General features: G+C 32.6%; 1 protein-coding gene across 1 annotated transcript in view; it reads left to right on the top strand.

Annotated features, from left to right (window-relative positions):
• The window catches only part of MICU1 (mitochondrial calcium uptake 1), a 193,284-nt gene that overhangs the window by 64,041 nt on the left and 111,054 nt on the right, over positions 1-18,189 (top strand). The window contains exon 5 of the mRNA XM_010963199.3: positions 6,454-6,497. Coding sequence (XP_010961501.1) covers positions 6,454-6,497 — 44 coding nt within the window. The remainder of the gene's footprint in view (positions 1-6,453; positions 6,498-18,189) is intronic.

Below are 18,189 nucleotides of genomic sequence, written 5' to 3'. Positions count from 1 at the left end.
TGGACTTAGAATTTTTTTTCCAAATATACAGAGAATAAAGAAAATAATAGAGAATATTTTTGTAGCCATTACTTGATTTTCTTGAATTTTAGTATTTACCCATGTTCATTTCAGATTTTCATTTTTAATTATTTTGAAAATAAAACCTTACAGTTATGGTTGAAAACCCCATGCATCACTCTGAAAACTCATTTCACTCCCTTTCTTCTTAGAGGTAACCACCTTCCCTAATTTGGTGCTTACCATTCTTATTGACGACTATAACATTCACATATATCCATCCAGGGGGTGATTATATTCATCTCCCAGCATTGGCATTGGACCTAGCTATGTAATTTCCTCTGACCAAAGAAACGCTAGCAGAAATTTTACGCAGTATGTTCAAGCAAAAGCTTTAAGACTCAGTTTGTGGTTTACTATGTTCTCTTTTACTTCTGCCATGTTCCAGTAGAGATTGCTGCCCCATCAGTCTGGGCCCCAGATTTAATACCATGTGAAGTAGCGCTACAGCCAGTATGATAGATAGGTAGCATGAACACTGTTTAAAACCTTCTTTGTTGTAGCCACTGAGATCTTAAAGTTCTTACTGCAGCATAACCTAGCTTTTTCTAGCTGCTTCATTTCTCATGCTTTTTTTATGTTTAATATTCTGTGTATGTTTATATGTTTATTGATACAGATAGCTGTTGTTCTCTTATTTTCTGCTTTATAGCTATGTATATCAGTTGTATAAACTTATGTAAATAAGCCAGTACTTAATTCACCCATGTTCACGTAGATGACCATTGCCAATTTTATCAGTCAGCTGTTGCTGTGTAACAAACAATTGTATAAAATGTCAGTGGCATAAAACAACAAGTATTTATTTAGCTTATGCATCCGCAGGTCACATGAGGTGTGCTCTGCTGATCTCAACTTGCCTTGCTTTGTAGATAGGCTAAGGTTTGGCTGATCTAGGCTAGGTCAGCTCTGCTTCATGATTTTGTCAGATCTGTCAGTCTGTTCTATGTGTTTCTCATGACTTTTTAGACCAAAGGGCTGTCTAGGAAATAGTCTTCTCATAGTGTTGGCAGAGGTGCAAGAAAGCAAGTCAACTTCAGAAGTTCATTTTAAGGATCTGTTCATGTTATAATTGTTAATATCCCATTGGCCAAAGCAAATCACATGCCTAAGCCCAAAGTTAGAGGATTTTCCATGGAGGTCAAGGAAGAGGAAGTGACTATTTGAGGAGAAAAAATCTAATATGGCAGTGATTTTACTATTGCAGACCATACTGCAGTGAACATTCTTCCATATGCAAGAAGTTATTTTCAACATACATACCTGGAAGTTGGACTTGGTGGCCCATAGGGTACGTTCCTTTTCAAATTTGCTAAACATTGCCTTATCCAGAGTAGATATAATAGTTCACATTTTCTCCAAGAATGTATGAGTTTCCTCCTCTGCATTCCTGCTAAGACATGGTATTGTCAGACTTAAATTTTTAGCAATCTGATGGGAGTGAATTATATCTTTGTGGTTTTGTTTTGCGTTTCACTTGCAACTAGTAAAGCTTATCATCTCTGAATATTTATTGACTATTCACATTGTCATGTCTATGAAATGCTTATTTATCTTCTCTACTCACTTTTCTATTTGATTTCTTTGGGGTTCATTAAAGTATTATATGTTTTTTCTATTGAAATCTGTCATATATTGCAGGTATCTTTTCCTAGTCTGTGGCCCATCTTTTAATTTTGTTTATGGTAATTTTTTAATATACAGAAGTTGCTACTGATTTCATACATATCAGCCTTCTCCTTGGTAGTTTGTACTGTCCTTTTTAACTACTTTATTTGAGGTATAATTAACATAGAATAAACAGCACATACTTAAAGTGTTTGATGAGTTTTGATATACTAATTGCATATATATACTAGTGAAAGCATCAGCACAGTCAATATAATTAACATATTCATTACTCCCTAGAATTTCTTCATACCCATTTGTAATCCTTTCTTCCCACTTTTTCCTACCCTCCAAATCCCAGGCAACTACAGATCTGTCTTCCATATCCTTACTGATTTTCTGTCTACTTTCTCTGTCAATTACTGAGAGAAATGTGTTAATCTCCGACTTTATTTGTGGATTTGTTTATTTATCCTTTCAGATCCATCAGTTTTTGCTTCAAATATATTGAAACTCTCTTATTAGGTGTGTACATACCTCAGATTATTCTGTTTTGTCTTCTTGGTGAATTGACCCTCTTATCATTATAAAATTGGCCCTCTTTATCATTGCTTAATACTTTTTTGCTCTGAAGTCCATATAGTCTGATATTTATGTAGCCACTTTTTTTTAATTCACTTTTCCTGATACATCTTTTTCCATCGTGTTACTTTAACCTACCTATAATCGTTGTATTTCAGATGGGTTTCTTATGGCCAACATATAGTTGGATCTTGTTTTTTATTCAATATCACAGTTTCTACCTTTTAATTGATGTTTAGATGATTTATATTTAATGTAATTATTGGTATGTTTGGATTTAGGTATCCATTTTATTATGTTTTCCTTTTTTATGTTTCTCTTTTACCCTTTCCTTGCCTTATTTTCAGATTCTTTGAAGATTTTTAATATTTCATTTTAATTGATTTGGAGAGGGGTTGACTATATTTCTTTGTATATCTTTAATTTAGTGGTTGCTGTAGGGATTATAATGTACACAGTTAACTTTTCTTCATTTACTGAGAATTTATATTTTGCTGCTTCAAGTGGAATATAGATATCTAAGCACGATAAAGGTTTCTCCCCAGTTTATGGTAGAGTGTCATATATGTTACATATACATATGTTGAATGCTCTGCCAGTCATTGTTTTAAGTTTTATTTTCAACCGTCATACATAAAGAACTTAAGAAGAGAAAATAGTCAGTTATATATATACAGATAGTAACAATTTCTGTGACTCTTTCTTTATTCCTTAAATTCCATATTTCCCTCTGGTGTCATTTCCTTCCTCCTTGAAAGATAGAACATCTACTGGTGATGAATTCTCTTAAGATTTTTTTCATCTGAGAATATTTTTTTTTTATCTTCATTCTTGAAGAATATTTTCACTAAATAAAGAATTCTAGGTTGGAGTTCTTTCCTTTTAGCACTTTAAGCTGGCTGCTTCAAACAGTTTTTTCTTTGCCTTTGGTTTTCAGCTGTTTGATTTTTTTTAAATGTATCTCTTGTGTCTGATGAACTATACTTTCTTTTGCTGGCTTACATTAGCTAAAATTAATTATTTTAATAAAATTTTAGGGTAATTTTTAGGATAAAGCCTAATATTAAACTGAAAAAATGAATCTCTAAATTTTTGAGAGATAGCTGTGACTTCTTCAGTAAAATTATATAGAGTTTCCATTTACCTAAACTCTAATTATACATATTGAAATGATATATTTGATTCAGTTTCACTTTTGTCTTTTGTCAGAATGAGTTGCTGTAATCTTTAAAACAAGTCTTCTGTTAAATGTTCACTCTGAAGCTTAAACTGAAACTGTTCTTACAGTATTTTCTGCACATTTACATTACTGTTGGTGTGGACTCAAGAAGATAGGCAACCGCTATAATTAAAATCAGAAACAGTCATTTAATCCTTCTGAGTATCAGCTTTCTCATTAATGAAAAGGGGAAGTTAGTGTTTAAATCACTCCTATTAGCATTAAATGACTGTAAAAGTTCTTTGAAGAGAAGTCTAGGATTATAGCAAGTACCCTCGCTAGCTAGGGAAAACAGCATACATCCAGGGTTTTCCCAAAGAATGAAGGTGAAGAAATGAGAGGGGAGTCATCTGATTACATATTCAAACTACACATGGTGTTTTGTCTCCTTTCATTCTCCATATTCTCTCTCCCCTCAATAACTGGGTCTATTAGAATCTCAAGAGGAGTAGTGAGTGAGGATAGCATGAATTATTTCATCCATCCACATTTCCCACACTCCACCTCTAACTGCATTAAGAACTGATCCAATCCAACCATCTACTTAATTTGACAGGTAAAGACATCTAAATATAATAAGATAAAATAGTCATTTCTTCCAGCTTGAAATTATGACTCTCTTGGCCTACTTTGTGTCTGTATTTGCTTATAAATGACAGGAATTCTCACTATGTGCCAAGCTGTCCTTACATGCCTCTCCTTCTTTCAGTTTTTTTGGCAAATGCACATAGTAAAATATTTTCCAAACTATAGTGAAGAGAATTCAATGAAAAACACAAATCTGTTCCAACTTCTCCACCCTCCCAGCTATGTCACAGATACAATCAGTTTAAAAATTTTTAAGTTAACTTTTGAGTTCTTTGGGATTTGACCCTAATAACTTGAAATGTGGCTAGTCTGAATTGAGGTATATTATGATTGTAAAGTATACACCAGATTTTGGAAACTTAGTATAAAAAAAAATGTAAAATATCTCAATAAGTTTTATATTGATTACATGTTTAAATAATGCTATTTTGGATATACTCAGTTAAATAAAATATATTATTAAAATTTACCTTTTTTTTTTACTGCTCTAAAGATGGCTGTTAGAAAAAATTTAATTATGCATGTGGCTTACATTTATTGTTCACATTATATTTCTGTTGGAAAGTACTGCTCTAATTAGTAAGCATATATTTCTCTTAGTTGATGTACCAAGTTTTACTCATGAGATATCTGATCGTAGTCTGATTGTCATTCCTTTGTAAAAAATTAGAAAGGTTTTCTTCTGGTAACTCTGTTCTTGGTATTCTGAAATTTCACAAGCATACACTGAGTTAAAGTAGGTTTTGTTCATTTTGCTTAAATAAGCCCTTTTAATTTGTGTCACTCTTCAACTCTGAGAAATTTTCTGCAATCCTTTTTGGATTATTTCCTCTATTTCTGAATGAGAAAAGGTCTTGTATGGCATCAGACCTTGTATTGAGTCTCTGTTTTTCTATAATTCTCTCATGTTTTATATTTTCCATTCTGTTGTCTTTTAGGCAGTGGTCCTGGAAGATAACCTTTTCCTAATCTTTTGACAGTATATTAAGAAATAGGGGGAGATAGGCAATCATAGTTTTGTCTACAACTCTTTCTTGTTCTCTGTTCTTTTATCATAGACGCATGTTCTGCCTTGAAGACTGTGATATCTTTGTGAATGTATGTGAGGTTTCAAATTAGATTTGTTTTTAAAGTTTCCTTCTTTTTCCTGATTTATCTTTCTTTTGCAGTCAATAGTTCGTTTTGTTCAGGGCAGACTTCCAGAAGGTGAAGCACTTTTTAGATAAGGAGACTGTGTAACCAAATGTGTGGAAGTAGAAATATAAAAAGCTTCCTCTGGGAGCAGTGATAATCCAATCATTGTAATACTGTGGGCATTATGAGAGGGCCTGGACTAGCATGAATAAAGTGAGAACTGAAAGGAAAAAACTGAGTAATTACTCAAGAAAAATAAGTATAATTGCGAACTGATTTCTCCACTTTAGAAACTCCCACAGCACCCTCTTATTGAACTAATTGTGTGCAGCCCTGTAATACTACTTATTATATGCATATATCTTTCTAACTAAATTATGACTCTTCAAGGCAGGGATTGTATCTTACTCATTCAGGTTTTTTTTATGAATTCATTGAAGCAGTATTCCAAGTGCTGGGATGAAGCAGTAGGCAGAGACAAAAAATCCCAGCCCTCAAGAGCACTTAATATATTTGCTTTTATCTTTCACAGTGCTTAGGATTTTACAATGCTAGGGATTCCCAATTTTTTTTTTTTTGACATTTTTCTTTCTTGTGTGTGTGTGTGTGTGTGACATTTATTTACTTTAATTTATATTTTGGTCTGGTGGAGATAATTAGGTTTACTTATTTATTTTTGAAGGCAGTACTCGGGATTGAACCCAGGACCTTGTGCATGCTAAGCTACCACTTGAACTATACCCTCCCCTGGATTCCCAACTTTAAATTTATTATTTAACCCACCATTAAGATGGTCTATTTGTATCTGTTCAGGTGTGTTGCAAAATGTCTTCTGATACTAAACTCTTCTCTCTTTAACTTCATACAAAAAATTATTATGCATTCAGATTAAACTAATATCACTCATCTTATTTAGAGGTAATATATCATTTTGATGGAATGTAAAGAACACACCTGAGAAGAGCCCAGTGTCCTAGTTTGGTTCTACTGTTAAATAGGTTTGCACATGAATTTTTACCCTCTTTATCCTCGCAGAGCTTCACATTCTCATATGTAAAATGAAAGATTGATATCTTTTAGCGATGACACTTTGAGTCTGAAAGTGGGGCACAATTTTTATTTCTGTGGCGTTTGAATAATGTTGTGATTAAACCACCTAGTACATTTAATTGAATGACTAGAAACAAAACTAAGAGCTGTCATTTCATGTTTTACTCAAGTTACAATCAGTGACTAAGTATTGTTTTTTTTCTCTTTTACAGACTTGGGTCTGGATCAATTTACAATAAAGCGCTTTGATGGAAAGGTGAGTGAACTCTGACACTCCTGAACTGTATATCCTGTTGTTTACTAAGATTTCCAAGTTCCTCTAGAATAATTCGTGAGAAATTTCTGAATACCTGTTTATCTTATCAAAAAAGCATGTTGCTTAGGTTGGGAGGCCTGTAAGTGCCTGCAGATGCTTCTACAGAAAGAATCAAGCAGAAAGTTCTTCTGTGTTTTTCCATATAAGGTAATACTCATGGGTTGTCTGCTGTATATATTAAGGGCTAATTCAGTGTATGTTGACGTTTGAGTTTTAATTCGATCGCCATTGTAAAGGTGAACAAGCCTCCCAATATTACATTTGCTTTTCTTATAAAAACACCCATCCTTTGTGAGTCTATGGCAATAATCCTAACTAGAAAATTACAGAAGTCCTTACTAGTACTTTTCTTTTATAACAATTATGAAGACCACCATCAAATATGCATATAAATTTGCATTATACTTACTTTGAATTCTTTAGTTGATGCCTGAATAAATCATATAATAAATCATTCTTAAGTATAAAAAATGAAACTTTCAATTTTATTATCTCAAAGCAGTCGGTTAAACATGTCTTTCCCTTTCAGGCGGAATTCTCCAAAAAGAAAAAGAAAATATTACACAGGGTCATAAAGAAAAGTAAAAGTTCAATTTTAAAGAGGAGGAAGAAAGCTCAGCAGGAAGAAGAGCAAGCCCGAGGTGGCTCTATAAAACTTAAAGAGAAGGAAATCAAAAGGAAAATCATCAAGTGGCTGAAAAAGGCAGGATTACAAACAAGGGTCTAGATGGGTAGAAACCAGGCTTAGTAGAAACTGATCTTGCAGGAATGTGACAATCCTGCATCATTATGCAAAACCACATGTACTGGTAAGGTGAAAATATAAGTGCTGAGGTCTTTTGCACATGTGGAAAGAACGAGTGGCTGCCTTAAGAGTTGAGAGATCTCAGCCAAGGCTTCCAGCCTAAAAATTACCATTTCTTTTCAGGTGGCACAGTGCCTCCATCTATGGGTATCCTCTTTTTAAAGTCACATATTCTATAAGAAAGAATGATCAAAAAGGAAGGGCATTTAGATACTAGGGGACCCAAGTTCAGAGTCCTGGCTATGCTTTGAGGCTGCCACATCTTCTCTCTGATCCTTGGTCTCTCTGCTTTATGTATGATAAAATACCATATTCATGTAAGGCGTTAGTACAGACACTGATGTCAGATTCTGATTTCAAAGTCTCTGGCAGATCAGGCCTGTCTTATCTGTCTTTATGTCACTCAGAGTCCAGAGTATGCCTGGCACATAGGAGGTAACCAGTAAATGTTTGATGACTTGGAAAGAATCAACTAGTCAATCACATATTTCTTGGAGGTATGACTCATTAAGATGCTAATATAGCGCCTTATTTGCATTTTTTTGTTTTCCATTCATTATAAGATAGAGTAAAATGCAATAAAACATTAAAGTATTTATGTACCCATCTTGCTATGGAGACAAAAATGGCAGTGCTTCTATGTTTGGAAGGCAATCTTAACAGATTATAGTTGGAAATTTTTATGCACTGAAGCATAACATTCTGAAATCAAAGTAGGAAAGGCAAGATTTAAGGATATCAGTATATCCTGTTTGAAAGCATGACTTGTATGAAAGCCAGGCATATGTTGACTTCCTTTAGGGGAACAGGCTCTGAAAGGACAGAGGAATGGGATACTTAGGTTAGGAGGTGTGGAACTGAGCCAGTGAGCCAGTGGCCAGTTAGCTCATCCCCTAGCAAAGAGGGGTCCCTTTCATCCACCTCATCATGTTTAATTCCTTTGCCAGGTTCTTCATTTAAATCCTGTATTGACTTCCATCAAATATATTATTACAGTTTTATTTTGAAATGAAGGTTATGCTTCCTAAATAAGATTCTTAAACTGAGTTCACCTCTAGTTTATGTCTTTATGAATTGTCTTTTATTTCATATGAAGTCTAAGAAAGAAGTTTCTATACTGTTTTTAAATCTTACATAATGAAGAGTATAGATTTCATTCAGTGTTTAATCACTTTAGTAGTTTTTCCAGAAATTTTTGCCAAGTATGAAGTCTTTCACTTGATAGCTATAAGAGTCAGTGCTTATTCAATTCTTGATTTTATTTTCCTTTGAGTCTTCATGACTTTTTTGTTCTCTCAGTCAGAAAATCTTAATTCTTACATAGTAGTTTCCAGAGTATATATAAATCCTAAGATAATTTCCTATTGAAAAAACAGATTTATGTGGTAATTATAGTAAATTTTATGCAAGATGGTTAGAAATTTAGTACAAAGTTAACACGCTCGAGGAATTTCCTTTCAAACTTTGATTTTTAAATGGGTAATTTTTTCTTTCTTTCTCTCTTTTTGAACTTGGAAGATGTTATGAACTGCTTAGAGAAATATTTAATCCCATCCTCTCATTCCCCTATTGTTTTAACATTCAGCACACCTTTAATTAAACCCATCATTTGACCAGTAAGAAATATTAGCTTATTTTATTGCCTTCTAATTGAGTTGCACTTTTGCCTTTTTGTCATTGAAAGCAAGAACAAATGTAGAGTAATATCATTTTCCTGGGATGTTTTCTCAGATACAAAGTAGAAAAGAATGGCCCAACTGATAATGATAAATAATTGATTTTTTACTTTGATACTTGTCATCTTTTCTCCTGTTCTTTTTGACTAGAAAATTCCCGAGAAGTAAATGAAACATTCCTGTTTCAACTGATCATCAGTGAAACTGAGTTTGATTAAGTAGCTTTTGAATTTGGGGGAGGATCTTTTTCCAGACCCCATCACTACCTTATGTTAATGTACACTCATCCCTTACTCTAAGGATCTTAGCAATTTCCTTTGTAGAAAAGTCATGCAGTACATTTTATTGGCACTTGCATCATTTATTCATTTCAAAACTATCTAACACAGGCCTTGTATAAAGAAGCTAGTCAGTGGCCTTTGGTTTTAAGAATGTATTTTGTACATAAGTGATATTTTTTAAAATATTCAGAATTAGGTTTAAAAGTTTAAAAACTTTACAGCTTGAAAAAGTTCACATTTTCTATTAGAGAATACTTGAAAATCATTATAAATAGAGTATTAGCACTGTTATACAGACGGTAATACAAAATATGGTCTGACTTTTGTTTTAATGTAAAATGTCATAGATTTTTTTTAAATGCACTCTCCCCCTACAATATCCATGCATTTCTCCTTATGACTTGTTAATGCAGTCATTTCATGAATTTTGGATTATTTCTTTAATGAAAACTGTATTTCTTCTGGGTTTAATTTTTATCATCCAATTATTGGTCTATAAAACAAAGTATAGTTTCTAAGTGGAGTCTATTTTACATAATCGTCAAATATTCATTCATTTGATCACTTAGTTGCTGTGCTTTGTTGGTATGGTTTATCTCAAGTGGTTTACACCCTTAATTTTTCTGTTTCTCACACTCCTTTTTTTCCTTGGCATACCACAGACAGAAATTATATTATATATTTTCTGTTCCTGTTGCATATAATAGACAACCTTCATCTCAAACACTACCTTTTTTTTTATAAGTTACAGTAGAAAACTGTGTGGTCTAGGTAAAAAATTGTTCCTTAAGCAAATAATACCAGTATTCCAGGGGACTGACCCCATCAGTTCTCTTCTCTCTTTTAAAAGCTTTAAAATTCATACTCTTTTTAAAGTAATAACAGATTGCCTATTGAAACTAATTGTCCATCATTATCATTACACCATGTATTTCTTCTTTAGAAAATAAATTTTTTATTCTTTTCCTCCCTGCAAGTTCCCTTTTCCCTCAACCTCTCCATGAACATCTCAGAAAACATGCCCCTGAAATGAGTTTTTTCATTATTGTGATTACAGTCCCCTTAGAATCTCTCCTAATTTGGAAGAAAGAATTAACATGTGTTTTATTTCCATCTCCTTTATAATATCTACAAGAGTATTTGTTTACATGAAACAGGAGAACATTTTACATCAAATTAAAATGAAATGTGTCCACATTAAGATGAAAGCAATAAAAGTATGGCCAAAACTTAAAAAAGAAAATACTTAGCCAAATGCTTTTAGTTGTTTTCTAGGTAAAAGTTCTTTTAAAAATATTGATAAATGAACTTTAATATGCCATTCCCTTTAGGGGAAAGTCTGTGTTCCCCTAGGGTAGTGTGGGCACATTTTATCTTGTCATATAATACTCTTAATGCTTTATTTGAATTGTGATTATTTACTTCATATCACAGATAAAATGAGTTGAAATAAGGTCAAGTATAATATGACTACTTGATAAGTATTGTAAATTATATAAGAGATTTCCTGTCTTCTAAGAGTGAAATGTATTACAGATCAAGGCAATGTAAATTAGGAGAGAGGGACTGCAGTTCTCCTGGGACAGAGTTTAGCAAATCTTCACATTCATATGAGTTGCTTTAATTTTGCTTAAATTTATATAGCAGGTTTGATGTTCTTATGAATTCTGCATTGCTAATTAATTAGGCACATCTTTCTCTCGCTCTTTTTTTGTTTGTTTGTTTCCAGAGACTTGAAACCAGTTGATTCTAAATTCTTGGTGAATTCATATCCAGATTTTTCATTGATAAATATGAATATATGGATAGAATTTTATTGCTTTTGCTCCATTTTTTTTGGATCCAAGTTTCCATTTGCCCCATCAGTATCATCTTTAGAGCATAGTATTAAAATGAAATGTGTATTAGTATCATTTCATTTTAATTAGTATTAAAATGATACACACATATCACTTGTGTTCTCTTTCTTTTATAATAGGAAAGTTCTTGCCTTAAAAAAAGTTTAACAGCAGGGAAATATAGCCTTTTTTTTTAAATAACCCTGAATGGAGTATAACCTATAAAAATATTGAATCGTATTTCACATGTGAAACTAATAAAATATTGTACATCAACTTTACTTCAATAAAAAAAAAATTCTATAAGTGTAAAGATTTCAAGAGGATACATAGAGTATTTCAATTCTTTGAAACCTGAAGTTCTCCACAAATATTTCATAGTTACATATTATTTTAAGGGTGATAATTTAGCCCTTTAAAAAAAAACCTTATTAACATACTTAGTCATTGGTTGTCAGTAGCTTATTTTTCCAGTTGAAAGTAAAATCTCTAAATGAAAAATGCTTGACTCTATTTGTCTCTTGAAGGAATTACTACTACTGCTAGTACTAATAATAATATGAAAAAGAACAGTTGGAGTTTTTTGAGTATTATGTGCCAAGCACTGTTCTAAATGCTTACACATAGCTCTGATCCACACAGCCACTCTTTTAGATAGCTTACTATTCTTATCATTTTACAAATAAGAAACTAAAGTACATAAAAATTAAGTAACTTAACTTTTTTATTTTTTGACCTAAGATCATACAATTAGGAAGTGGTAGAGACAAGATTCCAAATTGGTAGTCTGGCTCCAGTGTTCACCATCTTGATACCACCTTTCATGTATCTGAGCTGTCGGTCTATATGATCTATTTGTAAATAGAATTTCTCTTGTTAAACTTTCGTTTCACTAACAATGCTATTTGTGCAAAAAACAACTTGGTGTTTCACTTTGTTTTTGCTAAGAGTGTTGACGTTAATTTTTTCTGCTTTGATAAAGTATAGCTGGAAGCCAATATTAACCTGAGAAACCACATAGTATTTCATTTTAAAGAAAGAGAACATGAGATATACAAATTTTAATACCTGAATTTAGAAATTAGAATTTTAACTTCACTGTTATTTACTCCATTGTTTTCTCATATGCCATGAACATCAATTGGCATTTTGAAAAATGCTGTGTCCTTTTTTTTTTTTTGATTGAAGCCATCACTCTTAAAGTGAACACTGTCATCTATATTTAGAAAATTGTATCCTGGCTCATTGTAATCAAGGTAGTAGAGTATTATTTCGTTACCAACTACTTACTCTTTCAAATGTTGATTGGGTGTATGTTAAATGTAGCATCATTTGAATGGAGCTACTCATAGTAAGACGAGCAAAAGTTTAAAATGTAATTACGTTACCAAAGTGAAATCAGCATTTCAGAAAAATCCTTTGACACCTATTGTAATTTTCTGTTTTATTTTTAGTCTCAGATTTTTTCATCTTCCTTCTTTCCCACCCAAATTCTTTAAATTATTTTAAAACTATTTTCTCATTTTTCTCTATTCTTACAAGGTAGTAATTTTAGTTCTTTTGTACACACTACACCCCTCAGAAAATCTGGTTTTGGTGTCTGAAATATTTCACAAGGGATTTCCAATTTGAACATCTCAGTATTTGACAGCTACATGTAAGTGATTAGTAGATGTTATAAGTATGCTGAATTGAATATGAAAAATACAAAATTATGGATTGCTGTGCTGCTTACTGTGTTATAGCACAGGATGAAGAGAGTGTGACTTTGGACATAGGCAGTCCTATATTCAGATATGTATGGACTCTGCCACATACTTGATGGATAACTTTGGGCAAGAGGCCACTTAACCTCTCTGAGCGTCAGTTATCTTCTGTAACTATAAAATCAGGACAATAGGCAAAGTCTCTGGCTCTACAAATGACAGCTATTTTGAATGACTTTGAGCCCTTTACTCAATTTATGAAAGGAATTACCTGTTATCATGTATATTATCATCTTTCTTGGTTTGTATGAAATGCTACAGAAAAGCATACCCTCTTTGTAATTGCTCTTTTTGTTGTTCTTTCCTTCCCAGTTAAATCAGCTATAAAAATCTTCTTGTGCTATCTTTGTAATGAGCAGTTTGCCAAGATTAAATAGCTAGTCCGTGAACTGAAGAGAGACCTCTGGTTTGATTTCTCGTATCTGAGCTGTCCTGTGTTCACACTGTTTCATCTCACCCCAGTGCTGTAAAATCCTTTGGGCTTCTGTCATATCAGTCCTAGCCTTAGGCTTGTAAATTGCTGATAGCATATTTTTCAATCAAGAACTTTTATCATGCTACAAAGCTTGGTTTCAGAAATATGGTAAGTTCAGGTCAAGTTTTATTTTACAGCCAGTGTAGTTATTTGTTGAAAAAAAATCTTTAAAAGCATTTGATATTTGAAAGTTTTTTTACAGGGGAATCCAGCTAAATTAGCTAACCTAAACTGCTTCGTCAAATGCCAGCTTTCATGATGGCTCGCTTTTTATTACTAATGTGAATAATACTTTATTTAGTGCAGCATAATTTTGCAAGAGACTTGTTTCTAAATAGTCATTCTGAACTCTTCCTTAGAGTAGTTATTAATCCTCTAAAATCATCTGAATTTTGTTGCCTGTATGTTAAATATGGGTGGTAAAGCAACATATTTGCCATGAAGTTAAAAAATAGTATATCATGAAATGATAGTGAGACATCATAGGAAACCTTAATTAAAGAAATGGTTTGACTACCCATGAAAAAAAGTTAAATGTTTGCTTTTCCTTTTCTTTAAGAAACAGGTAATTATTCATGTGTTCTCTTTATATAGTAATATGAAGTTTTTCTGTAATTGTATGTTTTTATTTTGAGGAGGTTAGGAATTGGGTTATTGGGGGTTTTGTCTTGTTTTGTCTTACTGTACCTAGCAGATAATATGTAAAACATTTCTATGTATTTCTCATTTCCTGTTTCCAAGTGTTCAGTGTTTTTATTACAGATCATAATTTGTCCTTTATATGTTACAGTATCTTGTGATATATATATTTAATTTGGGAGTTTTTATTCATATAATCAAACAATGTCAATTTTTTTCTTTTCCTCATCTTCTGATCAGGATTTCTGGCAGGTACCGATTCAGCAGCATGTGCTTTAAATTAATTAATGTTTCAAAACCTATAGTAATGCTTCAGGGACAAAGGTTCAGTGCATGCTCATGTCCTTTCCCTCTCCCTTCAGAATGGTTCAGTTCCTGTCATTTTAAATTAACATACTTTCTCTTTAATATGACGGTTCAAACACTGTACAAGTCCTTGAGAATATAGTACCTGGCATAATTTAAAAGGATATTTTAACATTATGTGTCACACAAAAGGTCAAGAAACTGCTTTAATCATTGTATAAGGGATACTCTGTTAGTTGGGTCATTTAAATAGTCTTAGTAGGGATGCCATGTTCCTAGTTGAACGGTAACAGGAATGGTGAGACAACAGTAACTTCAAGTGAAAAATGGGCAGGTTTTTTTTTTTCTTTTGAAATTTCTCAAATAATAAATACAGATAAGCAGTTGCTTAGTTGCACTCTACTCAGTAAAAATGGCTTAAGGGGAAACAGATGGAATATTTAGAAAGACTTTGCACTTTTGAGCTAATTAACAACTTCTGCTTGGAAAAGCAAGCAAATACATGGAGAAAATCATGAAAAATAATACATATATTGTAAACTAACAAAGAATTTCAAAGACACACCTAAGAAGTACTTTTAAAATTGATCTTTGAAGGCTTAAACTCTTTAATTTATAAACTACTCAAATGTATTCATTAAAAACATTACTCTTGCAATTTTAATAAAAATATAAGCTAACTGAATTAGAACATCTTTTTGTTTAAAACAGTTAATTATATAGTTAATGAAGATCACAAAGTGCTCTTTATTTTTATAGAACATTTTTCCTGTGCTTCCTTCTTCTTAAAATGGTACATACATATTTTTTGTAGTCTCCTTACCAAACCCCTAAACCAATCATCCTGTTACTGGTGTAATGGATTATCTTACCTTTGCCTTTAACTGTATTCTGAAACAAACCAACAAATGCTTAAATAATTATGTGAAAATAATTTATAGATAATTCCAGTATCAATGTTTCTAATCCTAGAGATTTTGTTTTAGAGTAACTATGGCACAACCATCATGCAGAGTTCAAAGGAGAGTACATCAAATGAGATGCTAACACCTGTGACTGAGGAAAGCCACTTCCAGTTCTCTGGTTACAGGAGGACAGCTTATAGGAGGCAACCAAAAGCTCTCCTTTCCTTTGATAATTGTATGGTTTATGGCTTACAGATTTTAAATGACTTGCCTCAGATAGGTGGCCTTACCTAGACAGTGAAGAGAAGAGAAAAGTAGTATGATTTGGTAAGGGCTTGAAAGTCTCTGGAATCTGCAGGTTTGAGTAGTCAACTCCCACAGTTGACAAAGAGCACCAGTCTTCTTTAAACTTTAACTATTGAATGTAATATCCTTTGTTGATCAAGGATTCAAAATCAAGTTTTACTGTGTTCTTAATGATATCTTGTTAGTAATTATTTTATATTTAAAATGATACTGTTTTTCTTAGAATAGGTAGTGGGAGGATTGCTTATCTATATTGGGTTCTTATAAATAACACTCATTTTGGTGACACTAGTATACATCTTTTAAACTTCCAAAAGTAAATGAGCAGTTACTTTATAGAAGAGGGCTTTCTTGCTTGTTTCCTTACAGAGATTTGTCCTTTGCATGCTAAGTTCCTATTGCCTGTGGGAAGGCTGGAATCATTTTGTTTTTCTGGTAGTATAGAGTGCTCTTCTTCAGATGCAGCTTATGAATGGTGTCAGTACTTACTCTGTTGCTGTGAGGAGTATCCGTAATGTCTCTTTCCAGTCTCTGAGTTCCACCACTACTAAAGTCTGTTGATTTAACACATGTGTTTGATTATTCAGATTGAAGAAAGAAACAATAGTATAATCATTAAGTGCTTCCAAGGAGGGTGTAGTTTACTTGGTTGTCTCAAATATTAAGAATTCTATTAAGATGTCTTCAAATATATTGTTATTTCAGATTTTGTTGTTTGAATTTGGGATCAACTGTGAGCCCATTTGATTTATCATTGTTGATTTGAAAGCATAAACATGGCTAAGCATTACATTTGCAACACCTTGTTTAGCTTTTCCATCATAAAACCAGATTTGAAATTCACTTTGATATAAGAGGACTTGGTTCCAAACTAACTTCCTTTTTCTTACTATTTTAGCACAAATATTCTAACATGTTTTAAAGGTACACAAAGTTCTCTGAAAGCTACTTGAAACATTTTACTTCTCCTTTTGATAAAAATAGGTTCTCAACTTAAATCTGTTGATGACCTCTGGTTGCAGACAATGTATGAGGATAGTCCTTGGTTTGCATACTTGTCTTTGCTATGATGCATTTTTTTTAAAGTTCTCAACTTAAATAAAAAGCTTCTCCAACTATTAACTAATTGACATCTATTAATTAAGAAGAATATAAAGAACCATTACATTCTTCTAGTGATTCTCATTTTGAAAATGATTAAAATATGCATTTGAACAAATCAGGGCATAAAAATATGATGTGTACTCACATCATTAACTAGATTGTCCTCTTCAACTTCAAGATAAATGAGCTAATACAAGCTAAGCCTCAGGGTTAATATTTTACAATAATAAACTATGTTTTGCTCCAGAAATACTCAGTCCCCATTAACAATTTCAGAAATTGCAAACAGTACAGATACCTGGTGTATTTTTGTTCATTTGATACAATACAACATATATAGGTTCGTGGCATGGGTTCTGGACTCAGTCCATCACCTGTCCTGCCACTTTATAGCACTGTCACCTTGGGCTTCTTAATTAACTTCTCTAACACTCAGTTTTCTCATCTGTAAAGTGCAGATAGTAGTATCATCTGCCTTGTAGAATTGCAGTGAGATAATGCAAGTGCTTAGCACAATGCCTAGCAAAGAATATGCAAACTGTAATTTTTAAATTCTTGATATATTTTTAACTGTCAGTGGTAGTGAAGAGATACCTATAAATGTTTGATTTTAAAGTGATTTAAAAATTCTTCATCTAAAGGGTTTCCTGGAAGATAATAGTTACTAGAACAGTGTAAATCAAGGGTATGAATGGCAATCCTCAGAATGAAACTCTTTTATTTTTGTTCTTTTGATCCATTTTCTCTTGTAATAACTTTTTCCAAATGTGAGAAAGTGAAATACTATACTGACTTATTTTTCAAAATTTGCATGTGAGGTTATTTTTCCATGAAGTGACAGAAAAGTGTTTTCTAACCCGTGTGACTGAAACCAAGACTGCTGCAGAGCCCAGGACAGTTCTTTTCAGCACTGATTGATTTGAGTGGCCATCTTTCAAAATTAAATTCTTAGATTTAGGTAGCAGATAATCAGTAATGGCAAAACATAGATTCTCCTACCTGCTTTGAAGCAAGTGTGCAGGGATAATGTGGTAGAAAATAATAGAGTTGATGATTTTCCCCTTTTAGGATTTTAATAACACCTCATCAGATAGTGAGGATCAAAATAAATCATTTCAATAAAGTTGTGTAACTTCATTGAAATTAATGCTATCTATTCTAGCAGACTTTTGAATTTTTATCATTGCCTTAATCAAATCTTCTACCACTTTTTTTTAAAGCATCTTCATTTATATCCATATTCTCTATAGCCACCTAGTTAATGAAATAGGAAAACATTTGTATTGTAGGTATTTGGAGTTGTTCTCAGAGCTAAAGTGGTTAGAATTGGGACTGAAAAGAGAATGGCTTTCTGGCAGAGTGAAATTTCCAGGATCTTAAGCATTCACCTTCCACTGTTTGTTGCACAGTAATTTGTGTCTGTTGCCTCAAATGCAGTAGTAATAACTTTAAAAAGGTTGCAAACACTGAATCAGGAGAAAAAATCATAAATTACTCTAAATTAGAAACACCTCAATTTAATTTTTATTTA

Source organism: Camelus bactrianus, chromosome 11, assembly GCF_048773025.1.
Source record: "Camelus bactrianus isolate YW-2024 breed Bactrian camel chromosome 11, ASM4877302v1, whole genome shotgun sequence".
Lineage (NCBI taxonomy): Eukaryota > Metazoa > Chordata > Mammalia > Artiodactyla > Camelidae > Camelus > Camelus bactrianus.
The sequence above is the reverse complement of the archived record's forward strand: the minus strand, read 5'-3'. Positions and strand labels throughout refer to the sequence as shown.